Here is a 26,930-nt window from a genome sequence, read left to right as displayed (position 1 = left end):
TCTCTACACACACACACACACACACACACACACACACACACACACACACACACGCATATTACTTGCCTTTGAGTTTAACTCTGGAGAGAGCAGCCCACAACCCGAGAAGATCATGTTAGAAGCTTTGAACGTCCTTGAAGCACGAACAGTTAACTAGTAAATTGTGAGTGGTGTCAGTTTAGCGTGGTCACACTAGAAGATGTCGAGAACACAAAATAAAGTCATCATCACTAAAACGACCTTGTTCTATTCACTTGTTCTTGTAATATCGGTACCCTCAGTGTGAAACTTATCTTAATTTTATCAGACACAATGTTTTTGTTCAAAAGTCTTATCAAAGTCTAAATTCTACTTTGATATTTAGCAGCAAAAATACCTTCAATTAATAAAAAAAGGCCCCAATAATTGCAGCACAACATAGTTCGGCTAGGTTTTTATTTGACTTTATTCTCTTGATCATTTTCTCCAACCCAAATACAATATTACACAGCATAAATTGAAAATATCCCATTTAATAGTTTACAGCTTTTCATCTTTAATCATTTCACACTTTCAGTCCGACAGTCACACTCTCCTTGAAGTGACTGAACTGGGATTCAGTTCAACATGTCAAACTTGACAGAAAAAAAGTGAACCTCGTGCCTCCACCCTTCCAAACAAATCAGATCACATTTTGTTTTACAGTCAGAACAGGCAGGGGCGTTTACAAACTGATTTCTTTTTCAAAATACCATGGATGCACTTTTTTAATGGGAAAAGTGAACATGATGGCTATTGGGATGCTCTTTCAAGCCCTTTACACACTGAATTCATCATAACAAATAAAAAAATCAAGTAATCCAAATACCAGATGTGTCATTTACAGACCATTAAAAAAACAGTATTCTGAGCACTGCCTGACCAGTTTGATGTTGAATGTGTTTGTACTGAGCAATGAAGGGGGTGTGACAGATTTTTAGAATTTTGACTTTCCTTGAATTTCAAAGTGTAGAAATGACATTATTTACACTGGTTTTCACATGCAGCTCAGAAGCTGAAGGTTTAAACTGCAGCCAAAAATCATGTCCTAGTGAGATAAAAGACATGTCACACACTCTTTCAAACATCACTATTTTCTTTCGCTCAGCCTCATTCGCGCACGCACACACACGCACAAACATCACTTCAAACGCTGATCAAACTGCAAACAAGTATTTGTTTCCATTTCTTTTCTTCCTATTAGGTTACAGTGTCCAAAGCACTTGTGTTGGGTTTATTTCCATTTTACATTAAAAATGGCTTGAATTACACTATTGTTGAGAGAACTGATCAGATTAACAAGGGTACATAATGGTTGAATAAAAAGCAACACTAGCAAAAACATCCAGGAACAGATGTAGGAAACTTTGTAGCCTTCCGTTTTGCATGGCTCCCTCTTGTGGTCGTCAGCGTGCAACACCGCTCTGTTTGGGTTTGTTTGGGAGATGATAAATCACTTCATAAACTAAGCCAAAGGGAAAATTGTCTCACTGTTACATCCTGCCATGAATGAATTATGAATGTAAAGCTTGACGCAAAGTAGTGACGCTTCAGAGGGATTTGACGTGTGTAACAGTCCCATGTTTCATATTTAGAAGCTGAAGGTTGTGCCATGAAGATGTAAGCAATGAGACAAAAGAAAATCAAAAGAAAGCTCTGCAATGTTTAGACCCAGGGAGGGAGACTGCTCCTCCACTGTGTCCTGAACCTAGATAAACACACAGGATCTAGATTCATTCTGAAGACAAAAATATGTCTCTTGACCTGAGAAAACTATATGCTAATGAATTCTGTAGGACAAACCACAGCAAACTTAAAATCTGTTGTGTGGCCCAGTTATTGGCCTTATGTTGATACGTGGCAGACAAAAAAGCAAGGAGGCAACCAAGAGAGCAAACAAACCAAGACCAAGGGTTTTCCTTTCACCAATCGATGCGTAGGTTGGAGAGAGTTTAATAAACGTGAATGACAAGGTTGAAGAAAAAAAAAACAAACACCACAGCAGTCATAAGGCCAGAAGGAAGAATTATGTCTTGGCTCCTCTTTTGAGGAGAGGATGGATACGTGAGGCGTTTGTGGGGACAGGGAAAGCAGGTAAAGAATGTTGCCACGCCTGCCACTGTGCAGCTCTGTGCTTAGATTCCTCAGTAGTACACACCACTGAGACAACATCTCTTAAGACAGACTTTACCTTATTTCAACATCCAAAAGGAATGCCAACAAGTGGCTCACCAACTATCTTTGTAAAAGAAGCAGATGAAACATCCAACTATGAATGAAGAATGAATAGTAAATCAAATGCAGCTCAGTTGCATCCTCTTAAGATTCTTTTTTGTACATATATGCATACAATTATACTCCTAGCGAATCCTTATATCCTCATATGGGTAATCTGATCAGCTTTCCTTTGTTTTACAACTATATACAATGTACAGGCAGCAGATCATATATCTTTTTCAATGAATGAGAGATGATACAGGAAGGTCTAAACAGTCTGATGGTGGCTAGATCTATTCAGACAATATACATTGTGAGTCACTGTAATTTTTAGAAAATGTATCTAAAAAAAACAAAAACAAAAAAAAGGGATGAAAGGTAGTACAAGAGACAAATCTGTAAAAGCCCTCAATATGTACAGAAAGAAAACAAACAATATAGCATTTGTCAATAACAGAAAAAAAATGAAATTATTTTCTCCATATACACATCATAGCTCAAAAATATTTCCAAAGCTAATAGTCTTTCTGATTTGGTCAAAGAAGATAGAAGCATAGTGAAAAGAACTGTACAGCCTGGCTGCCAAGCTTTAAGTAATGAGATTTCAAATATTCCATTAGTTGCTCTCATGCAAAAGCTCCTCTAGATTGTGATTCATGACTAAACAAAGCTGTTAATCTACTGCCACTGAACGTTAACCCAAAGAGAAACCACTGTGAGGTATTAAGGTTACTTGTCCCGACGGCAAGGTCAGAATTCTGATTTTGGGAAGAAGAAAAAAAAAAAAAAAAAAGAAAAAAAAAAAAAGATCACAGTCGATCCCCTCAGAATCCTTCCTCGTACCACACTACGTGATCCAAACTCAGGGAAAACTCTAGACATTACACTTCAAAGGGCCTCTACCTTTAACTCACTCAATGTCAGCTTAGGAAACGTTTACATCTGTTAGCTGCCATTTGTCTGATTTTCCATTATCTTGAACAGGACACCCAACAGGTATTTTAAAATCTTGTACCCTCACAATCTGGATCACATAGCTGTAATTTACAGACATTTCTGTGGACATCAAAGTAGGCCAATGTTAAAGGGTGAATCATTAACTCTACGTGATAAACAAGTGATAAAGTGAAGTCTACTTAATTAAGTGATATAACCGAACCCCTTTCCCTCAGACTAAAATCACCATCAGCACACAAGCATACTTACAAACAAAGCTCATACAGAACTCAATAGTTCAGGGACTATTATATAGCCAAGTCAGAAAGGCACATCACTTTGATATCAGGTATAAATAAGTACTGCAGAAAGAAAATAAATGGTGCCAAAAAGATGAGCTTCCCCATCAAAAGAAGACACCTAAGAAAAAGACGAGTGGGTGGAAACAAAAAGCATTCAGTGCATGTAACTACATTCATAACAAGCTGCATTTACAGGTATGTGCATGGCGAGCACGGTCAACCAGGTTAAACAAATATGAAATGTATTTAATTACTAGCTAGACTTTGAAAACAGCTGCAAGAAAACTTTTACGATCTCCAGCACATACGCAATCTACTTGCCTTGAGAGAAAATGTTACGTCTGGATTGCATCCATCCCAATGAAGTAAAATCATCATACTACTAATTAAAAGACTTATGATGCAGATCTACCACGGAAGCTACAAGTCAGTTGAATTTAGAGGAGCTGTGTGGGGAAAAGGTCAACTAAAATTAGCCACAGGTGATCACACTGGGTTTGTCCTGTTGTCATCGTTCCAACAATACAGATGTGAATTACCTCCCATGGAAACATGGTAGAAAGAGACCAGCTACCAGAACCAGAACGTTGTCTCTGGGATAGTGTCGAGATGGGTCATGCTTTAAGGAAATTAATATAATTCAAAATGAATACAACTGTGTGTATAACAAAGTTATACAACCCATAATTTAAAAAGGGTCAAAAAGGGGATTATTCTAAAATAAAACTAAGTGAATGACTGCACTGAAAAGACCTTCAAAGCTTTTTTTTCTGCTGCCATCAGAGGACTGAGGATTCATGGAAACGGATGAAAATCCAATTATGGACATCCAGTGTTGCAACTTTAGCTGAAATTTAAATTGAAATAAGTGTTGATACTGCAGTGCTTGATACAGGAAACACTTTGTCTCTATAGTGACATAAGAGGCAATGTGTACCATAGTGAATGGTTTGTATATGTGCTTTTGTGGGTGGTGCTGGGCAGAGGGGTGTACGTGAAAAGCTACTAAAGAGCAAAAAAAAAGACAGAAAACAGTTACTAGATATGTTTTTCCAGTTTTTCTGGTGGTGTCAATCGTCAGCGTCTTCCAAACATGTTTTTTGTTCCTGTGTAAGATGCTCTGCTGTATCCCATGCAACTTGAGGGCAGCTTTCTGCAGTGGCGTCACATGGGTGATCCGTTGGAAGAAAGGAGGGAGGTGAGGAAAAAAAAAATCGTTTTCATAGTTCCCTTCACGTGGCTTCGGAGAGCAACAGAAGCAGCTCATCACTGCCAGGACTGAGGAGGGAAGTTATTGACCTCGGCCAGGTCTTGCACAGGCGAGCCTTTGAGGGTGTAAGTCAGCTTGATCCTCATTCGTAGCTGTTGCTGAAATTTTGTGAGGGCGATCATGTTTATAAAAGAGGAAATTCAATTGCGAGAAAGTAATATTGCACAAGTCTTTTTTGGGCTTTTATGTTTCAAAGTTGCTCAAAAACAACTTGTGAGTGACAAACCTACCTTCTGTGGGTTGAGAACTCTGATGACCTGTGTGACAGTTCCCTGGTTTAGTGCTGGGACAACATTACTGCTAGGGGAAAGGAGCTGCAGCTGGAATGTCTGGAAAACAGGTGTAAACGGATACACATTAGAATAATTAGTTATTTAGAAACTTAATTGCAGCTTCAGAAATCACTCACTCACCTTTGGTACTGCAGCCTGAAAAACAAACTCTGTCATATCTGCCTCTGTCGAGTTGGAAGCGTGGATTGTGATGACCGCAATGTTTGGATTGGGGTTGGCTCTCTCAAACGTAAAGTCTATTTTCAAACCATTTTTGTTGTACGCCGTCATAGGAGGAATTCCTGCAAGAAAGAGGAGCAGAGCGTTAATGACTAAGCTTTTATCTACGGTGGCCTGTTGGGATGAAAAGCAACACACTCTCACCTGCAGGTGCAATGTCATTAAACAGGGGCTGTGAGGAGAGGCCATCCAGAAGGAAAGGGGGTTGGGATGCAGGTACGGATGGAGCAGGAGCAGGGGCAGGGGCACCTGGGAAGGGGAAATTTACACAACACCATGTTTTAAGGGTACAGCTTAGATGGAGATGTGCTGACTGAAGGAAAGAATAGCTGTAAACAAAGCAACTTACTGCTTAGCGACAGGTCACCCAGCAGATCGAGCAGCTCTCCCCCAGCTGAGGCTGGTTTGGTGGGCATTGTATTCTGGATTACTGGCGCCACATCATTACCACCAAGCAGGTCTAATAAATCATTGGCCTGCAGAAAACATGAACATTAAAATATGAGCAACATTTCTGAATAGAGCCAGTAAAGTTATTTAAAATATATGTATCAATTAGCCGAGAATGGTTTTGTTTTCTATAGTGTCCAAGATGACACAATTGAGTTCACAATATAATTCATGGTGTGGTTGTTTTGTGGTTAGGAATTCAAATGTAAGTGCATGAAGTAAGTTAGTTAGTTCATTTGTGGGGAGTGTGGCCTGAAGGCACTCACATCTGTGCACGACCCTGTTCTTTAATTCCTATGAAGTAATTAAAAGTGCCCTCACCTGGTTGGTTGGCTGGGTGACAGGTGGTAGATGTTTGGCTTCCACAGCAGAGGGCTCTGTCTCTCCATTTGTCTGTACAATCTCTGTGGGGCCGTTAGTAGCAGTTTTCTCCATAATTGGCATTCGCTCTAAAAGTGCTGGCCTGTTGACAAGGAACGAGCAGGGAGACAAAAGACAGACCACGCTCAACCACTGCAGGATTTTCCCAAACTAATAACTAACTACAGGGGGATTGTAACGGCGATTTCTGCTAGAGAGTAATGAAGTTTCACCTCATGTGGTCGTATTTCTTGAACAGCGCATTGTATTCCACAGCTCTCTGTTGAAGCTCCACATCGATGCTACTGCCATATATTGAAACCACCTTCTTGATTCGACTAAAACAAAATGAGAACAAAGATTCCTAATAGCACATTATGGGTCAGGAACATTACTAAATTCATGTTAAGATACGTGTAAAAGCCCTTTACGCACTTGACGCTGCTGAAGCGAGTAGACAGCTTCATGATGGCAGTCAGAGCATAACCTCGGGTAACAGGTGTGGACAGGTTGGACACTAGGAGACCTTCCAGCACATCCAGGACTTCATCCTCAGAGACCTTGAATTAATGGCAAAGAAAAAAAGATTGACCTAGCACCTCTCTCAAGTTTGAGGTCTGTCTTCAATCAAGCATCAGTTTCTTTTAATCAAACCTGTATGGGCTCCTCCTCCTCACACTGTCCAGACACCAACAAGTCTCCATATTCTCCTATGCACCAGGATGCTACTTGCACAAGAGGTTGCTACAGAAGGGAGAATATCACGTCAACTTCTGAAGGAACCTGTAAAAATAGAATGTGTACAGAAGCGACTAATCTGATCCTAAACAAACCAAAACAGACCTGCGATATGTCATCCAGGAGCGCCTTGTAAAGTCTCTGTACTGTGTAGGCATGCATCTCCACGCTGTTTGTGATGAGCTGGATCAGGTTCGGTACAGAATCATCTCGCACATAACTCCCTGCCTGTAACATTAAGATGAAGAAGACCAGCTTTAAAACTCAAATGATAACACATAATAAAAATATTTAAGTGTTTCATATATACATACTGTTGTCAGCACTCTCATAATAGTGTCGATGTGCCATCTTTTCGAGGGGGCATACCTGTAAGATGGAATACAAAGATTAGGAACCTGAGAATAAAAAGTTATAAAAACTCTAGAACTAAAGATGACAAATGCTGTCAGAAATTAAATGATATCAGCATAGTCTGTCAGACGATGGATCACTCATTTCATCATCATACAGCATTTCAAATATGAGGCATCACCCACAGTGGTTCTACAAACAGTGATGCACATTAATCTGTGCTTTAGACTGAGTAATAGACCAGTTATAACACCTAAACATGTAAAACTGTAATGTGTGATGAAGTCTGAACATCACTGCCATACTTTTCTGCTGCTAGAAAGACTCCAGATGCGCAGTCCGCTTTGAATTCTGGGTCACACGAGTCCAAAAAGTAGAGCAGCTCTTTCATCATGCCTCGAATGTTGTTGCCATTCACCAGGGCGAAGCTCAGTTCCATTGCACGCCTATACAGCAATGGAAAATAGACCAGGGTCAGGAATAGCCAGGCTAAATTAAACGAAACACTTATATAAAGCAGTCATATTGTAAATAGTGTGCCCTACCTCTTGATAGACACATCCAGATCTTTTAAACAATCCACAATGGTGCTCCGATGCCTCTGCACTGCATTGTGATCTGTCTGTACTGTCTTTAGTAGAGAAGTCAATGCCACGTATCTGGAAGAGGCAGTTTAAAAAAAGCAACATCAGAAATATATCGCATGATAAGAGGACTATATTTGGAGGGTACAAGTGAATAACTACCGTATATTTTTGTCATTGTTGAGAAGGAAACGACCTAGTATGTTAATGGCCAAGACCTGCAAGATAATAGCATTTAGGCAGAACCAAAAATGAATGCTCGTTGTAAGATTTCATTTATTTTAACTTACCCTCAGTCCACTTTCAGACTTGATATCCATTATTGTCAGTACAGTTTCATACAGGATTGCATTGCCTACATTTTTACTTGTCTCTGTGTTTGTTGCAACCTGTAAATGTAAAGAGCCAATTTGCCAGAAGATCAGACAATGCATGGGCCTCTGAGGGAGGACAACAAATATTTAGTTTGTTGTGTTAGTTTAAGAACCTGTGCAAGAATGTCATTCATTGCTTCGCTGGAGTCGTCATCACTCTTGCCTAGAATTCGCAGTAGTCTCAATATCCGAACCTGTGAACAACAATTTAACTCACTCTTCAATATTTACTGAGACCAAAACTGGGACAACCCCAGTTACGCATAACACAATAACTTGTTTAAATAAAGAATTAAAGTGAGTTTCACCTGTAGGAAGGGATCACTTATGCCTGACACATCATGTTCAGGAGAATATCCAGACATGATTAGGTTCTTCAGGATTCTCACCAACTGTGGAACTAGCTACGAAAAGACCAAGAGAAGAAGACAGAAATAGGGAGTCAAAATATTTGAGCAAATTTCCATTGTATTATAAATTATATGCCTAGCAATTATGAACTGACAGAGGACGTCAGCCAAACTCAAATGGAGAACAGAGGCAGGGGTTTTAATGAGGTAGATTGTGTTTAACAGCTGCTTGAACTGCTGGGCTTATCCAAAAGTATTAGGTTAGAACTTTGGGGTGAAAAAGTCTGAATATACATTTCTACACTTGAGCATGCCTAAATAAACAAACGTATATTTAAGACTTCAGTGTTAAATATAGATGTTAGAGATGTATTTAGAGGCAGCCAAAGTGTAACCATATAAACAGACACAATAGTCATTTTCTATTTAAATTATGCATTTATAACTAATAAACAGTTCTAATGTAACCTCAAAAAAAGACTCACATACTGAGTAACAGTTTGCCATCTTTCTCAGTTTGAAGTCTACGATTGTGTATTTATGTTAAAAAGATACACAGAGGTAACATTGATGCCTTATGTAGGCATAGTGACAAAAAGCAACCTAAAATGGCAGTTAAGTGAATTTTTAAACAATTACTTTCGACCTTTGTATCAACAACAGTGTTTGCTAAATTCTGGCTTAAGACAGAAAACCACCTGTGACACAGATACAGTGAAAATCATCTGTTCTTGGTGACGTCTGTGGCAAATGCAAAAACACACCCACCCAACTGCTTTAAATAGACAGTGACCAAATGAGTTGCATTTTAGGCAAATAATGACACTCAGAAATAGTGAGAAATCTATCAGACAAAATGGAGCAGCTCTTGTATAATATTCAAAACACTGACATAGTAATGATCACTGTACAAGTTAAAGAAATCAAAAGGAAAAATAAACAAAATGACGTTACTCAACACAAATCAGATTACATCTGGGGTGACTGTGAGGAGTGATTACTAGTCATTGCATGCACCAGCTATGAGATCAGAATGCACTCTTACCTTCTCATTCTAACACAATGCAGGAATTGTAACAAAGACAAATGACAGAAAAAATATGAGGTAGATGTTAGGGAGGGGAAACTGGAAATCATTCACTTTCAGAGCTTAAAATAATGTTTAGATCATGAACATGAGGAGTGCTGCTTCTGGCACAGTATTGTTACACCTAGAGGAGGAGAGGTACAGCAGCAGTTGAAATACAGGAGGAAAAGACAGAGGCAGGAGATAAAGGACTCACACATACTGTACTGAATGCAGAAGCAATCTAGACCTTTACAAGCTTATATTCCATTAGATTAGCTACATCAAAAGGAAATGCATACGCAAAAGGAGAATGAAATGTGGCATGAGCTTAAGACAAATGCATAACTAAACTCATTAAAGTCATTTAAGTACAAATATTCATTCCTACCTTTCTGAAATGGGCCAGCATGTCTGGACTTCTTTCACACATCTCCGTGAGTAGAACAACTGACGTATGGAGAACACCTGGGGAAAAAAGAATGCCCTCATAGTTTGAATGTGGGTAGTGATTAAAAAAAGGCACCCAGACATAAAACAGCTCTGCGTAAAGAACTTCATAAAAAGATGATTAACCCTATAGGGCATCAGGTGCATCACAAATATGCTAGACTGTCACACATCAACAATGTTAAGGAGATAAGCTTTGACACCAAACACAGTCTTCTGTCCCCTCTATGGGCTCAATGTTAAACATATAATAATTAAATATTACTTCCTTGCTAGTTGATGTTCGATGCAGAGTTTATGACAGATTAATTAATTCCACTCTCCTTTTTAGAGGACACCAGCTGCCTAGATCTTCTGACAGCTCAGTCAGGGCAGGACACGGAGGTTGAATTCTGCATTTGTGTAGGACAACCACTCTTCCCTATATGTCAGGAAGTGCAAGAAACTTACCATGGTTTTTCTCACTCAGCAGGTTCTTTGTGGCTGGAAGGAACATCTCCATGAGCTCTGGAACCTTCCTGATGACATGAACTGCACACAATGCTGCCTGTCACGGGAAACGAAAGACAATAAATAAGAAACAAAAGAAAATTAGGTTCCGCATATGTCAAATGGGCAACAATTCTAAAAATTCCAGCATACCTTGTTGCATTTGCGCTTTGCTCAGCAAACATGTCGGCTTTTTAAAGGCCAAAGGCAATGATTACCTAATTGCTTCAGTTAAGCTTGCCGTAGGTAACTTTGAGAACCAGTTGGATATGGTTTGACAATTTGAAAAAGCTCAAGCTCAAGCTCCCTCCCCCCACTCTGAAGTGAACTTCAGCACTGCCCGTAAAGCCCATCCCTGCAGGGGAGGCTTGTGAACACAAAGGTGAGGGAGACTGTAACCGTGGTAACTGTTGCTACTGTACCAGGTGTCCAACATCCAGATGCACTAGAAGGAACAAAATGCCAACTATACATCAAATAATGACCTAGCCTTTTAATAATGGTTGATGGTTCTTTCCATTTGCGTTTAGGGTGTGTGTGTGTGTGTGTGGTTTCAGAAAACATGATTGAAAAAAGAGAGACTAAATCTGGATCATGTAACTTCTGTAAATGTCACTTTTAATTTAAATGGACAAAAATGGCAACATCCTTAAAAATGCACACTGATCTGAACCTCATTAAACCAATGTTATAGACATAACATCTATCCTACCTACTATATTGAGGCTTACCTTTTTCCTCAAGTAGGAGTTGGATGTTTTGAGCAGCTTCTCCACCTCCCCTGCCAGGTCGCGACACATTTCTGAGGAACCCATGCAGCCCAGAGTGCATAAGGCCAGGCCCTGGACATACTGTGTGCTGTGATTCAAGTCGCTACAGTGGGGAAAAAGAGTTGAGTAAGTTGTGAGAGTATACAGGTAATGTGCTTGTATAGTGCAAACAAAGAACCTCCTGAAAGAGTTCTGAATGCATTACCAGCAGACATTACACCACTTACTTTTTAATGCAATTTGTCATTAGTAGGTGGACATCCTGCCTCTCATCCAACAGCAGCATAGCTCCCAAATAACCTATCCGTTTGTCAGTGAACTTCTGAGATGCGATCAGCTTGAGGCACTCCAACTGAAAACCAAGTCATCTTGTTATGAAACAATCTAGGCCAATGAACACAAGTACAACTATAACAAAAGGTACTCTGTATGCACTCAGTCTATCCACTCAGCATCATCTCCCAGCATCCTAAGGCATACCTGTCCAAAGTGTGCTGGGTAGCCTAACATGTGCATATAAAGGAGCTTTGCCACGTTTCTGCAACGGTATGTATTGTCCTCCTCCCTGAAGGACGAGCGGATAGCAGCACATTCTTTCTGGATCATCTCACGCTCCTCTGCCTGGGTCCGTGCTGTCCGGATAGTCCGGATCAGCTCCCGCAGTCTGATCGGAGCTGGCATTCTCTGGAAAAAAAAAAGGAAGGGACAAAATAGGTCGGTGCACTGTGACTCAGAACAGAACAGGCCACACAAGCAGTATAGAAATTCAAACAGGTTGTTAAAATGCTGACTGAAACTGCATGAGACCTGAATACATACACATACAAATTCTAGTGTTATATTTAGAAAACACAGCTGGGTATTGATATACAATACCAGACAAACATTATCAACTGGACATAATTTAGCCAAACCAATAAAAACTTATAGAACCACATTTTTTAAAATAGCATTACAAGCACAGAGGGAAAGGAGAATGGCAGGTGAAATTCCATTCCTTCATGGATAAGTTTCTGAGAGCCAAAGGCAGAGCTTAAATATTTATAAGTACATGTTTGGCTGTGAGAATAAATTCTCGTGTTCACATGCATCAACACTCAAAACATGATACAAAAATAAAGAAAAAAAAAAAAGAGAGAAGCTACTTTACACGGAAGCTACATGTATAAGCCGGAACCTAACATTTTTCAAACCTTTCTGATTTAAAACAGACATTGTCTTTTATGCAAATTAAGTTACGACTTAAATAAATACAACAATCTTAATAATTTCATGGTGTGAATACTACCTGTAAACGTACGAACACTACCTGAAACTACTTCAATTGGTATTAATGGTGGCTCCTCCTATTTGAAATCGGTACATTGTGTCTCTTCTCATGTAGGCATTTTATCTGCAAGCATGCAGCACATAATTAAACTGCAACAGCAAGGGACACCGTGGTTAATTACTTGTTGAGCAAATCCATTTCCTGCACCAAACTACCCAGTGAAGTGGATGTAGGCAGAAACTTTTATAATGAGTAGAGTGACTGCAGTGAAGTGAAACACTATTGTTGATCACTTTACTGCTAGACAACTACAGTACAAAAAAACATTTTGAATTCTAACACATTCTCTTTCATTAACATATTCCTTTTGTAGATCAGTATCAATCGGTCTAGATACATTAAGCATCAGTGGGATGGAACAACAGTGAAGGTGGTGTGGTTTATTTGCCTGCTAGGCTTAAGAGCATGACTGGGAACATGGAACTTTCATACCAAACATAACTTTTCTCTTGACCAATTGCAAATGATCCAGTTGCAATATGGTCCAACATTGGCCAGACACTGGAACTCTTCATTTATCCACACGCCGATTCCTAAGTATGATGCAGTTCAGTGAAAACGTCTGTGTGGTGCTGTTCTAGCACATGGTATTACAAAAGGAGCACAGCAACCTGAGCTCCACTGGCTTCTCATCATTAGGTAGCCAGGTGTGTGTAATGGGTTCCATAATGTGCACCATGAAACCATTTTTAAATATTATAGACACACGTATCCCACAGGCTGCTAGCTAAGAACAAATGTTGTACAAGAACACACGCAGTACATCTCTAAGTCACTGTTTGAAAATGCTGCTTATTACACCCATGCCATAAGACTCACAGAACCTTCCTAGGGCCTGGGCTAACTAACTGGCCAGGCTACATAATGTGGTGGGAGGGAGCAGGGCCAAACACGACACAGACTTAGAAATCTTCCCATTTATAGACTATGAGCATTAAAAGTAAAGATATGCTTTGAATGAACCTGACACTTTCTGTTTATCTTAGACTCAGCATTTTAGACCATCATACTGTTAACTGCAATATTTTAACTGAAAACAATCTACTCTTTCCAATAACTATTGCTGACAAGACCAAATGAACTTCTTTGAAACTAAGCCAGTCCACTGAGTCAGATAAGGGTCTAGATACAGTGGAGATGGGTCCATCCTCTATGACTAAGGTGACGGTTCACAGCAACCAGAAGAACTCACTAATAAAGAAAGGATTGATGGCAGTGGGGAGTCTTTACTAAAGCTCAATATCTACAGTAAGTCTTAGCCCAATTCAAATTACACACCGTGAACTGACCAGGATTTAGATTTCATAAATCTTGGCTCCTTGCTTCATGCTGTGTCTATAATCAAATGTGAACACATTAAAGCAGGTAAATTCTGCCTCTGCTGAGAGCTGGTTTAATTAGTTCTTATTCTTGCAGTTATTGAACAGCAGCACATTTTCCTGCAATCAAAATGTGTTTTAGTACCTAGAATTACCATTACATTGTATTACCACTTGTGGTACAGTGGAGATGTGTCTTTGTCTCAAAGAACAAAACCTCAAAGAAGAGATGGAGCACATTAACAGGTATAATGAATACAGGAGATCTGAGCTTATTCTGTAGTTGGGTGGCATTAGTCTAGGTTTCACTCACCAAGGTCAGCTTGCTCAAAGCCTATTTAATCAAACAAAACACACTGAAGACAAAATCACTTTACCTACTTCAAAGTCCACTATACCAGGCATTAGTAGAAAGGTGTTCACGCCCTGCACCAAAAGGGTGAAGAAATGCATGCATTGCTTTCCCAAAAGGAAAACTCAGACTTAATCATTAGCTCAGCCTTCCAAATTTGCCCAAACAACCATCACCAATGAATCAGGAATCATGCAAAATGAGTGTAGCCCAGTAGAAACTGATTCCTGTAACATGAGAGGGATGCATATTGATCACTCATGCATGACATCATTAACATCTTTTCTACACTGGTGTACTCTGCATGTACTGTGAAATGCTCATAACAAGCTTTTGATCTCAGGAGATTTGGAGAGTCAGTCTAGATTAGCTTTCATAACATAAAATCCAGGAACAGGCAGGAACCACAGCACTCACCACACTTTACTATAGCGAGGTGGAGTCAAACTTAAAAGCCTGTCAGGCTAGATGAATGAAAATATAAAATATCAAAATAGAAAACTGCTCATTAGTTTTTAAATCCAGCACTAAAATGCAGTTAGTAATAACAAATGGCCACAACAGAATAAAGACAAAAGATTAAATAGAGTACAAATTAAATGTGTGGTAGTCAAGAAAGAAAGCCAACAGATATCACTAAGCTAATTTTTTACTGCTTGACAATCATGTGAAATAATAGGTGAACCTGTAGAGACTCTCTACAGCCGCAAGAACAGATGGTAGGGTAATGGAGGTCTAATGAGTAACTAGCTGCATGGAAACAAGGGTTAAGTTCCCCAGTCTAAGCCGTCTTCATAGTCATGCCTCCAAGATGTTGATTCGGTTAATCTATACAAGTAGTTATTCATTTGACACTGAGGTTGCAGACTAAACAGCAGATAAGCCACCAAGTACTACTGCTACTACTAGTGAAGTGAAATGAAGGATCTGAGATGAACAATCACCTGTTTGGTACACATATAGCTGATATAGCACAGCACCATATATAACACTATTATACATTCTTACTAGCAAAGCGACGTGAAAATCTAAACTTAAAGACCTATGCAGGTGCAAATATAATAATTTGGCCAAAATTGTTGTTTTCGGGTATTTTTCTATGCAAATACTTCTAAACAGGCGCGCATTGAACAAAAGGGGCATCTGTCAATGATGTCAATGAATCACCAAAGCCGACATAAGTACACTTCCTACTTACAGCTGACTTCCTTAGTGTAAACCCACCCTATTGTGGCTCCAAACCCGTAGGACCAGAAGGACGCAATATTAAAAAGTGTCACTCTTTATGTCGTACCGGCCCGTCTGCAGCAAACATTTGTGTCGGTTGACGTGATGAATGAAATGATGTAGAAACTGTGTGGAAACGCAGCCCAGAAACTACCCATCGTTAGCTTCCTGGATATTCAAATGCAACGTTGGCGAAGAGCTGAAATGTTTACAACTTTTAACAAAGTGTGATATATTGACTGAGCTTTGAGCCAAACGCCAAATGCTCGGTCAGGACAGCACATTACCCACAGCACAGTTTAGCCAACACTTGTAACTCACAAGTATTTTCAAAGTGCAACATATTGGGCTGACACTACACCAGTAGCCTCACCTTGGCTGACATTACTGGACCTATAAATGAAGGCTAACATCAGCAGCATTAGACAATACTGTCGAGTTGAAACGACAGGCCATTGAGTGCTGGCATGACACATGAACGTGATCAACGATTGATCAGGACATATTGCAGTTTGGGCCTTAAGCATTTGGATTATCAAGCTAGCGCGTCCTTTGTGGCGTTAGCTAGCTACCTGACCACTCATTTGTTTCTGTACTAGCTAAGGCGAAGGCTATCCTAACCCATATGCAGACGACGCGGGTGCTAGCTAATTACAAATCTATAAATGTAAATGAGATATTTCGTGCTGTCACACTGATAATGTCATGTGGGCAACCACGGATGAGTAGTGAGCTTCACACCCCTAGCACAGCAGGTTGTTAGCCAGGCTAAACGGGTACGCTAGCCATGCTAGCTAACTTAGCAGCTGACAGGCACAACCCCGGCGCACTGAGGACTGCGACTTCCTATGCAGCGCTACATTGAGAGTTGTCAACGCAGACACCATCAAACCACCTATGCTTAGTCGCACATAAAGACATTTTCAAACGTTTCTGGCGACAAGTTAACGTTATAATTTACTTACTAGCCGTAGTGATGGCAGGAATGACTGGAATCGTCTCTATTAGCAATGGAGGGAGGAACACACTAGACATGCAAAATGGTGGCTACTCCAGCCTCAGCACATCTACCGCAGGCGGAGGGTTACACTGACATGTCCAAGAGGCGCTGGCATCAGAGTTGGAGTTTGTCTACGTACAGTAGCGTTAGCTTCCAGCGCTGCTCTGCTCCAGTCTGTGCCTCTGCCGGAGACTCCCACCTGATATGCTAGTGTTTACTGGACACCATGGGTAATAATGCAATTGTGTCTTCACGATCACGAGAAATATAGCTAGGCGAGCTTACACTGTAACCGATTTGGCCCTAGCATGTGTATGTATAATGCAATAACTGGTAGCTGCATCTTTTCTGTCTTCTCGTATTCAATATAAAGGGCTAACGTTGGGCTTTGTAGCCAGCTAGCTACTTTTATCTCATCGATTCCAATGTCAGTGTGATTGAAATAGAGCGCTAATATGCTTTCATTTTGTGCACTAACGCATGTCATGTGTCAGTTGTTATGCACACATCGCGAGTGTCATGACACGACGAGATTATTTTGTTGAGATGGCATATTTTCGCTCAATCTTGCGGAGGAATACATTTTACACTAACAGCGTCGTGCTGCGGTCCGTTTACTCGTGGCAGTCAGTGATGACGACTACATGTAATGTAATGACACTAGCATCCCGGAGCGCCACCTAGTGTTGCTACCGAGCTTTTCAAGTAATTATTTTCTAGGTTGGGTTTGATTAATGGTTTATAGTTCTGCTTGATCTGCCTCTAAATAATTCCCATTTGAACTTGTCAAACACATAGGAAAGGGGAGGGATTATAATGAATTCAATATCAGTATTTGCATTATTATAAACGGTTGTAACATTTATGTAGAAGTTAATGATGAATGAAAAACACCTTAGTCTAGCTTTAGTACTTTTTCTGAATCGTACTAAACAAACAGAACTGTTAATTTAAAACCTTGAGTGTATGAGTCAAAGCTTTGCCAGTGTTTATTCAAGCCCACACCCAACAAGTCTTTCTTGTATTTTTGATGTTCCAGCCCATTGGCTTATCAACTGGGTGAACAAACATCATTCCTAACAGCGCCCATCCACTAGTACACACAGCAGAAATAGAAAAACCCACTGTGTAAAACCTAAGAGGTCAAAGGGTTAATTCATTCTCTTTACTGTGTAACTGAATTTAAACTTTACTCAACCAAAGAATGAACATGGATTTTAGTCATAGTTGTGGTTACTGCAAATATACCAGCTTGTCAATAACTACTCCTGCTTAATAAAACAAATCTAGGCTAATTATTCACACTAGAGCTGCTATTATCAACCAGCAGGATGTTATTAAGAAATAGCAGTAAAAATGTGCAAAATTGCGTATGTATTATATTTTCTTTTCCACCAGTTGGCATGTTTTTTTCTTGGTAGCAAATTAAAAATAATCTTTCTGACAAGTGACAGATTTGCTATATTGGATTACATTAGGTTGCACAAGTGTACCTATTGAACCACTTCTAAAAATACTGAGGCAGCGCATGTTCGCTTTTTCCCCTGCAGCGTCTGTTTTCCTCCCACACTTGAACGCTGCACCGTTCCTTTAGCGTGAACTCCCCGACGACTCCGCATCTCCCACAATGCAGTTCGGCCTGGCTTCGGCGCCTGTGCGTTAGCGATCAGCTGAGCTCGGGCATCGCTGCAGTGAGCGCACGGCTGCCAGCGCCTCGGGTTCGGAGCAGCTCGGGGATGTTCGGCGTCCCTCTCGTCGCGTTTGGACGTTATTTCAAAGCCCCGTTCGCCTGGAAATATATATATATTTTTAAGACGGCTGCAAGAATGTGACTGTTAAATGTACGCGCGTTTCTATTTTATAGCCACGCACATGGTTCCGACCGCGCGCACCGAGTAGATAATTTGGTGAGATTTCTTTGACTGTCTTGTTCATCATCTGTCCTGCCAGTGCGGAATACACCTGGACCGGGAGCCTTCCGGGTTTAGGAGGAGATTTTCTTAAACCGAGACTGGGCAATAATATGTCCAGGCGAAAACAGACCAATCCCTTCAAAGTTAACTGTAGGTATTCCAGGTATTGTCTAATACAACTTTAAAATCGGTGACTGAGCTGAGGTCAGTTATTCTGTTTATGTAGCGACCTGCTTCAGACTGTTTATCTTATTTTAATGTAGATCCATTAAACCGAAGACGGTTTTTATGACACACATAAGCTGTTGTGTAGTATTTTTGTTGAACACACAATGATGATGTTAATGTTAATGTGAACAGTTGACGTGACTTTTTGGGCTTTCTTGTCGTGGTGGCATTTCACTTTCAGTTTGACCTAAAGTTTATCAGAATATAGCTGTAGACTTTTGTTCCTTATCATTTTGCTGCGTGAACACACAACACAGTTATACATGTATGAAAACAAAAGCAGGTAAATGAACTCAACCGTGGGAAGAAAATCTAAATCTTTTTATAGATGAATTCCAAAATTATTAGGCGTCAAATAAAACCATGGTCGTCACCTTGATTGCATGAAAAAAGTAAACTTATAGTGGCGTAAATATCTCCCCCTATAGCATCTGTAATATGTATCGTTTCCTTGTTTTCTGAGAAGACTGAAACCCAAGAAGCCTTGTGATAGTATCTTCTTGTGTCGTGGCTTGTGGCTGACCGTGGTTCTGGTTTCTGGGTTTTGTAATGAGGCTCAACATCTTTAGTGTAACTTAGCATAAGAAGTTCAGATCAAGAGTCCCGTCTCGGTGAGCGTTTCCTTAGAGCGGCATCTTAACTTCACCCTGTTCAGTGAAATCTGTCATCTCAGTTTCACTACACGATTACTGGAAGAAACCATAGTCGTATTCAGCAGAACTAAACAATGAGCCGGTGACTTAAACCTGTGCTGTTGAGTCGTAGTATAATAACTTTCCGGTAATTAAATGGTTATTGTTCTGTCATAAGATAATAATTCATTGATTTGCTTGAAACTGAATAGCAGTGAATGGGTTTGATTTAAACCCCTGATGTAGCTGTGAACCCCTGAACCCCCTGGTTGGACCTCTTCAACAGCCTCCAGCCCGGCGGGCTCCTCTGCTGCTGCATATGCAGCCCACCTCCTCTTTTCCAAACAGCTGATTACACCTTGCCCGTGCAGCCGCAGCGATCCCTCTCTGCTAACAAGCCCATTCGCGCCTCTGTACGAGTCCAGAGTGGAGGCAGGAAACCCCTGACACCATGTAATGTTGTCATGCTGTGGCAGGCTGGCAGCATCTATTAGGCCCGTGGTGAAGCCGGGGTTCGAGCTCACGCACCGGGGTTCGAACGTCTGGATATTTTTACCTGCCGTTCCTCGCAAGGCACGAGTTGCACGCGCAGAGCGGAGAGGGTCAGACCAGAGCAGACAGACAGACTGACACACCAGACAGGCAGGGAGACAGTCTGACAGGCAGACTGACAGACACACAAAGGCCCCTGCGCGCACACATACGCACGCACACACACACACACAATTCCAGACAATACAACAGTGCTGCCTGTCTCTCTGTTTGTGTTCCTCCTTAAGCTTGATGCACAGCATCATCTAAAAGTCAATTTTGAGGGGAGGTGGTGTCTGCTTTGTGTGGACACGTCTTCAGGTGGACAGTTTATGGTTTTAAATGTGAGGTGGTCACTGTTTTTCTGCTCGCGTGCGACGTCAGGTCACAGTGAGTGAGAATTGATCCGATGTCTGGGCCACGAGGCTGTTGTCCCCTGTGTGTGTAAGACAGGGGCCCCAGCACTTCCTGCAGATTCAGACAGCGTTGTGTGTCTGTGTGTATGTTTTGGAGGCGGATGGCGGCTAAAAAGGAGAAGGAGGGGGCTCTGAATTCAACAGGACCCCCGTCGCTCGGTGTTTGAGTAGAGTTTTGGCATTCTGCCTTTTGTCTGCCTTGTTTTGCATACTACCCCACCACCACCACCTCCACCCCACCAAACTCTGCCTCGTCCCCACCGCCCTCCTCTTTCCCTCCACTATGTGTCTGTTGGCTGATGAGTTTGTCTCTTTGTCTGGATCCAGTCAGACACTGCGTCACCTCCTGCCTACAGACACACAGACTCGGAGATAACATCACAGTGGCAGAGACGGAGGGAGGAAGGGAGGGAGGGAGGGAGGAGAGACAGATGTACAGACAGAGCCCTAGTGGTGGGGGGATGGGGATCGCTCACATCAATCACTGGCTATGTGCCGTGAAGCTGGCTCGTTGTACGTAGCAGTTCATAGTTCAATACGCCACACACACCAGGGCTGGTGAATGATGGTTTGTATGGGAGAAGTGCATTCGCGTGCCAACTTCATACAATATAGAGTGTTAAAGAAGATCACACCTTTACGCCTGCGTTCGCATGCATGCGCGCAAGGAAACCTCAGGATTGTGACGAGGGCTGTAATTATTTGTCAGCCTGAGGTACGCGAAGTCGGGTTCTGATTGGTGTTAATAGAGAGAGCACACGGGGGAAGGAAATTGGATTTTAAGCTGCCATTAATTTTAGCTGTCTTGAAAGAGGTGTTGTGTCGGTGCCAGAGGAGCTTTCTATGAATTTGTCTCTAATGACGGAGCTTTGGCGTTTGGCGAGTTTCTAGCGTCACATAGAATCATAATAACAATTAAAAAAAAGTGAAGGCGTTCTTTAAACTACAGCAAACAGGGCGTTGGTGGAAACGTGGCAGCGCATCGAGCGCTAGACGAGCCGCGTTCGGGCCGTTTGCAGCGGATGGTATAGATGGAAGTAGTTGGAGCTCCGTGCGCGCGGGGAGGACAGAGGGCGAGCCAGGCTGTTCAGTGTGTGGGTGGTACTGAGAGAGAGAGAGAGGACCAAATGGAGCAGCGAGGCAGCGAGCTGGAGGAGAGCGCAGCCTGCTTCCCCCGTGGGACTGCAGCGTGGCCGTGGACCAGGCCCAGCGTATATGTGTGTGTGAACAGAGGGGGTGGGGATGCAAATGAAGTTAATGTCGGTGCACGTATGTCGGCGGGCTCGCCGCGCCAGCCTGGCATTCATCAGGCCGCGCGGGAAAGCAGAAAAGTTCTGTTTGCTCGTGGGTTTTTGCAAAAAATGCAATGAATTTATGTCCTGCAGGAATTCAAAAGTTAGCTTCTGTGAAGCCTCACGTTTATGTTTCTTGGTTTGCAGGTAGTTGCGTTATGAACCCGCTCTTCCGAAGTGGGATTTGGCTTCTTTTTCGTTCCTGTATAATTCACAAACGTCCTCGCTTTCTTTTATTGTCTCTTCGCCCGCAGGGCCATTCCACACTTCCGGCATCGCAGGACTCCAGCACACGATTAACATGGACGGCAGGGACGAGTTCACCGAAGACAGCGAATGCTGCAGCAACAACTCCCAGGAAGTCCACGGGCAGGACAGCATCTCAGGTACCGGAGGGCTGACGGGACGGACGGGACGGGACGGGCAGCGAGCGCATGGACTCTTGAGGAGCGTCCTCACCCCGAGGGCTGTTAACGAGAGTGAGCCCTGCTCTGTGCTCTGTTGTCTGTCTGTATTGATAGGGCTGTGTTTGCCTCCATAGAAGACAGCGATAGTGACCCCGACAACCACGGCGAAGACTCGTCCTCCAACACCTCCGACGACCACATGAGCGCCAAGAGAAGCCAGTGCCGCTTACAGGGGCCGGGGGTCAAAGAGGTGAGTGGAACACAACAGAAGGGAACGGGCCATTGGTCCAAATGTCACATGGTGGGTCACAAGCAACCTGCCCACACACAGGTGAATGTTTGTTCATTGAAATCAGTGCAATCAGACCTTCTGCTCGAGAAAGCGTCTGGTTTTCCCTGTGTGCCTGACTCACATCTGTGACCACACAGCATCATGTCACCGTCTGAGTCAGTTCGCTTGTGACAGTTTTTTTCCCATTCACACGCTGAGCTCATCGTCACGAAGCGAGTAGTGGCCGCTTGGCTTCGTATCCAGGCTCTAAACCCCGGTGACATGCACTGTCCAGGCTCGTTACAGCGCGGCCATGCTGCACGCGGTCCAGACGCGCTTTGACGCTGTGCGTTTCCCCAGGAGAGCGAGGAAGGAGCCGACCACGGCAGCTTCGTGTGTCCCCTGTGCACGCTGGACTTCAGCAGCCCCGAGAGGCTCATCTCCCACGTCTACCAGGTCAGCGCGCGTTGTTCCGTGCCAACCTTTCGGTGCCGGTGTGTGTTTTTTTTTTTTTTTTTTTTTTTTATAAATCTCGTCTCGTTCTGGCGTCTGACAGCACACAACTATGATGAGCAACACCAAGAGCTACGTGTGCCCAGTGTGTGGGCGGGCCCTGAGCTCGCCCGGCTCGCTCGGGCGCCATCTCCTCATCCACTCGGAGGACCGCCTCTCCAACTGCGCCGTGTGCGGCACACGCTTCACCGACACCAACAACGTTAACAGGTGCTCCCCCCTGCAGCTCCGCAGCCCAGGCCTCGGGCTGCACTGGCTGCAGACGCGGTAGCCTGGTTAAGCAGTTGTTAAAGGCAAAAGACAGCCGTCGATGATCAGACACAGGGCATTTATTTTCACTCCCTTGTTTCCTTGGCATTTAAAGCATTAGCAACAAATCAGGTCAAAACACAAGATGTGCAATTCTCACAGAGGAAATCTGGTCTTAATGCAGCACATTATGGACGTATTGTAGTAATGGTTCTCCGTGAGATGAGGCAGGTTACAGAACACGAGGGAGGAATAAAATTAGTACAGTAATGACTGATTTAATAGAAATAAACGTGCATGTTGCTTAGCAACTGCCGTTACATTTCATATTCAGGCAGCGCAGGGAAGGTCAGGACCGATAGGAGGAGGAACGTTGTGAGGAGCTTTAATGGATTTTGAACGATCACGTTCATCAGAAGCGTGCGTTAGTTATGTCTGAGTGAGATTTGTAGCCTCGGGTCTGTAATGCTTATAACCTTTGGTTGAGCTCAAGGCTTAACTATCTTCTTCACTTGTTCATATACCTCATTAATTCAGTATAGTTGATCTAATGAATGAATGAATTATTTGACGATTCATGTTTCCTGTCTTAGGGAGAAGCTCAAAGACGTTCTCGACACCACTAGGATGGAGGTCCCAGGCGGGAGGGACCCCTGCTCCCTGTCCCAGTCCTTTCCCAACAGCCCCATGTCCAGCCCGGGCCACGGCACCCGCTCCTGCCACGGACCGGGTCCCAGCCCCAGTTCCTGTCAGGGCCCTCGCTCATGTCACACGCCTGACCCTGAACTATGTCAAGCTCACCGAACCTGCCAAGGTCCGGGCCACATCTCCAGCCAGTGTCAAGGCCCCAGACCATGCCACGCGCCCGGCCCGTGTGCAGGCTCCGACCAAGGACCCGCCTTTCCCTCCCTTTCTGACAGTCTCCTTTCTGAAGGACCAACACTCACATCCATCCCTGACGCTCTCAACTCCTCCTCCTCAGGCCTTCCCCCCATCCCCGACATCCTGAGCCCCATGCCGGTGTATCCCGCCGGCGTGCTGCTGGTGTGCAACAGCTGCGTGGCCTACCAGCAGCTGGTGGAGTCCCAGTCGCCCATGCAGAAGTGGGCCCTGCGCCGCAAGAACGAGCCGCTGGAGTCCCGCATGAAGCGCCTGGAGCGCGAGCGCACGGCCAAGAAGAACAAGCGGGCGTGCGAGACGGAGGAGGAGAAGGAGCTGCGGCGGCTGCGCGACCGCGAGGCCAAGCGCATGCAGCGCATGCAGGAGACGGAGGAGCAGAGGGCCCGGCGGCTGCAGCGCGACCGCGAGGCCATGCGCCTGAAGAGGGCCAACGAGACGCCCGAGAAGCGGCAGGCGCGGCTGGTGCGCGAGCGCGAGGCCAAGCGGGTCAAGCGGCGGCTGGAGAAGATCGACCCGGCGCTGAGGACGCAGATCGAGCACGACCCCGCCGCCATGGCCGCGCTCACGGCGGACATGAGCCTCTTCCAGTTCCCGTGCCCCATGCCGGTGCCCTCCATCGACAACGGGCTCTTCATGAAGCTGCCCTGACCGCCCGCTGCCCTGTCCATCGCAGCAGGAACCACTCCACGTACCGAGTTATTGCAGTGGCGAAGCCCTTGGAGCCAGGGTCGAGAATGTTTCATATAGTATGGATGGTGACATTAATGCATGTTGTAAAGAGATTTATCCGTTTGTCGGTGGACCGCGCTGACGTGACACTTCATTCTAGTTGAAGCAGTTCTATTTCCTTTTGAGGGGGAATAAACCTTTTTTTGCACATGGACTCCAGCGACAGGAGCGGGGGGGAGGGAGGGGTGGGACTCTGTAGCCACAGCCTCCTCCCGGTCCGCTCCGCCCTCCCAGCGACTCGGGTTCACCGGTAGCTGCACCTCGGTCTTCAGGCTGCCCCCCCGCGGGTCCCTGGGAGGTTCACACAGTCAAACTACTACCTCAGCCGCGCCCTCTGTCCTGTGGCGAACTCACACACACACACACACACACACACACACACACACACACACACTACTACAGAGCATCCAGGTCGTTTCCCACAGGTTGTGTTCACATTACTCACTCAGGCACTTTAATAGGACGGACACTCGAGCACACAACGGATTCCGACACATCTGCTCCCGAGTGCTTCGTCCTATTGAACGCCCGGAGGCGCGTAACATTCCTCCCGCTCGGCCGAACTGAAGCGTTCGCCTCGTCACATCCTTCGCCAACATTTGAATCCGTTTTCTTCTCACACTCCCGATTTTATGCCAGTGTCATGTTTTTTTAACTTTGTGTTTAGAGCTTTTGTTCGGCTCCTAAAGTCTGTGCTGCTGTTATTGTACTGTTCAATACATTAGTTACCTCTTAATATATATATATATATATATTTTGGGCTTGTCATTGAGGAACATTTGTGCTAAAATGTTCCATTAGGTGGTTACAGTTCCGGAACGAATAGTCTGTTCCAACAAAAATTCACTTTACTTGAATTCTGCCTGCAATGATGCATTTGTTTCCCTGAATATGGGTCAGTTGATTCTAACGTAGAGGGTCATGGGGATATTGGAACCTCTGCTTCATGCAATGTAGCATCAACATGCTTTCAAGGATGCAGTACCTGCAGGAATACGTGAACAGGACCAATTAAATTAGGGTTACTTTTGTTTCTTCTGGCTGGAAACAAAAGCAGTGAGTGGTGATGATTCTTGTTTTTCCATTACTGAGTACTGGGGCTTTTGCGATGCGTACAGCCCACACTGTGGAAGAGATTCTATTAGTCTATATTCATTAACCTCATTCCAGCATTATGCAATATGATGTGAATATATTTTTCTTGTGAAAACGTTTGGGTTCGTTTTGCCACAGTCAGCGGTGAGATGACATTGTTAATGTTTAAAATCCCTGTGAGGTAAATTTGACTTGTTTTTTATGTTACTTCTCCAGATGCAAACATTTCCAGCATTAAACGAGCATATTTGTCAGAAATTATGAGACGCAATGAAGAAGCACTGGTTCTGTTTGAGTCACTCCTAGAGTCCACGCACCTGGTGGCATTGTTGGAATCAAACAGGTGTTTCTTTGGCTTGTTTGGCCTTTGGAGGTTTTTCTAGGAGTGCATCAAACCTCTATGCAACACACGCGTTATTTATTCCAACAAATTCACTCTCCACTGAAACTATGCAGACTACGCAACTTTGATTTCAACAAACTTCAATGTAAAGAGTTCAGCTTCTCAGGCAACTTAACTCAGTGAAAGGGCTCAGAGCCTTCATCCAACACCTGCTCAATAAGAACCATTTATGACTCTCATATGATGCGGTAGGAACAGTTTTAGGCAATTATGTGACTTTTGTAGTGAGTTTGTCCTCAGATGTGATTTCTCTTCCTGGCTGAGCACATGAAGCAACAGGGTCTCACTGCCATCCTCTCCATGACCTACTGTACCAAGGGCAGATCAGACTTTTCCACCAAGGCTTCAGGTGTCGCTCATTTCTCTTCTCTCACACTATGAATACTGGGTATTCTCAGATGTTGCTCGTTGAAATGGCTGTGATCTAAACACCGTGGTCTCACAAGCGATCGCAAAGGAAGTACTATGAACTCTGACGCGACTCTGAGCGGTACTTGTACGCTTTAGGTCAGCGCTGCATGACGTCAAACTGCACTTGTCCTAGAATGGTTTAATATGATCTTGTGTTTTAAGCTTAGTTTATGCCTGCCTGTTTTTTACAGTTTATTCAGAACAAAAATGTTTCGGCCTTTCTATATTAATTCTATCAGGATTTTGTCTCAATGTTCATGTTTACAAAGCAACTCCTTGAACAAGGCCAAATGAATGAGCTACACTGCTAATGGGACGTTCATGCTAGCTGTGGTATCACTGGTGGACGCCGTCCTCTGTTACTGGATTAACAGATGTACAGATCACAATGAATCCTGGTAAAGAATGTGGAAATAAACGTTGAATTTCATAAGCGTGGCGTCAAGGGTCATTTTACATTTCTTTATTTTGT

General features: G+C 43.4%; 2 protein-coding genes across 13 annotated transcripts; one reads left to right on the top strand and one right to left on the bottom strand.

Annotated features, from left to right (window-relative positions):
* Positions 1-427: 427 nt before the first annotated feature.
* On the bottom strand, positions 428-16,574 carry ap1g1 (adaptor related protein complex 1 subunit gamma 1). The gene is made up of 23 exons (XM_041070057.2): positions 16,434-16,574; positions 11,721-11,924; positions 11,468-11,592; positions 11,202-11,343; positions 10,432-10,528; positions 9,923-9,999; positions 8,424-8,519; positions 8,229-8,309; positions 8,032-8,130; positions 7,904-7,959; positions 7,703-7,816; positions 7,463-7,603; positions 7,118-7,172; positions 6,909-7,031; positions 6,720-6,809; positions 6,501-6,625; positions 6,299-6,403; positions 6,027-6,168; positions 5,605-5,731; positions 5,400-5,504; positions 5,157-5,317; positions 4,974-5,072; positions 428-4,841 (listed from the first exon to the last, which is right to left on the bottom strand). The coding sequence occupies exons 2-23, from the start codon at positions 11,919-11,921 to the stop codon at positions 4,740-4,742; spliced, it is 2,463 nt and encodes an 820-aa protein (XP_040925991.1). The 5' UTR covers positions 11,922-11,924; positions 16,434-16,574; the 3' UTR covers positions 428-4,739.
* znf821 (zinc finger protein 821) lies at positions 16,551-26,892 on the top strand. 12 transcript variants are annotated; one of them, XM_029144540.3, is made up of 7 exons: positions 16,750-18,309; positions 18,419-18,531; positions 21,735-21,866; positions 22,022-22,137; positions 22,519-22,614; positions 22,715-22,881; positions 23,514-26,892. In XM_029144540.3, exons 2-7 carry the CDS (start codon positions 18,492-18,494, stop codon positions 24,466-24,468), a joined length of 1,506 nt encoding a protein of 501 aa, XP_029000373.1. In that variant the 5' UTR covers positions 16,750-18,309; positions 18,419-18,491; the 3' UTR covers positions 24,469-26,892. The 12 variants fall into 12 exon arrangements, with proteins under 12 accessions (XP_055363531.1, XP_029000375.1, XP_029000377.1 ...); XM_055507556.1 differs by lacking the exons at positions 16,750-18,309; positions 18,419-18,531 and adding an exon at positions 16,551-16,698 and having other exon boundaries at positions 22,002-22,137; positions 22,522-22,614; XM_029144542.3 differs by lacking the exons at positions 16,750-18,309; positions 18,419-18,531 and adding an exon at positions 16,552-16,698.
* The last annotated feature ends 38 nt before the right edge of the window (positions 26,893-26,930 follow it).

The sequence above is a fragment of the Betta splendens genome, chromosome 3 (genome assembly GCF_900634795.4).
Source record: "Betta splendens chromosome 3, fBetSpl5.4, whole genome shotgun sequence".
Classification (NCBI taxonomy): Eukaryota; Metazoa; Chordata; class Actinopteri; order Anabantiformes; family Osphronemidae; genus Betta; species Betta splendens.
This window is presented reverse-complemented; position numbering and strand designations above follow the sequence as displayed.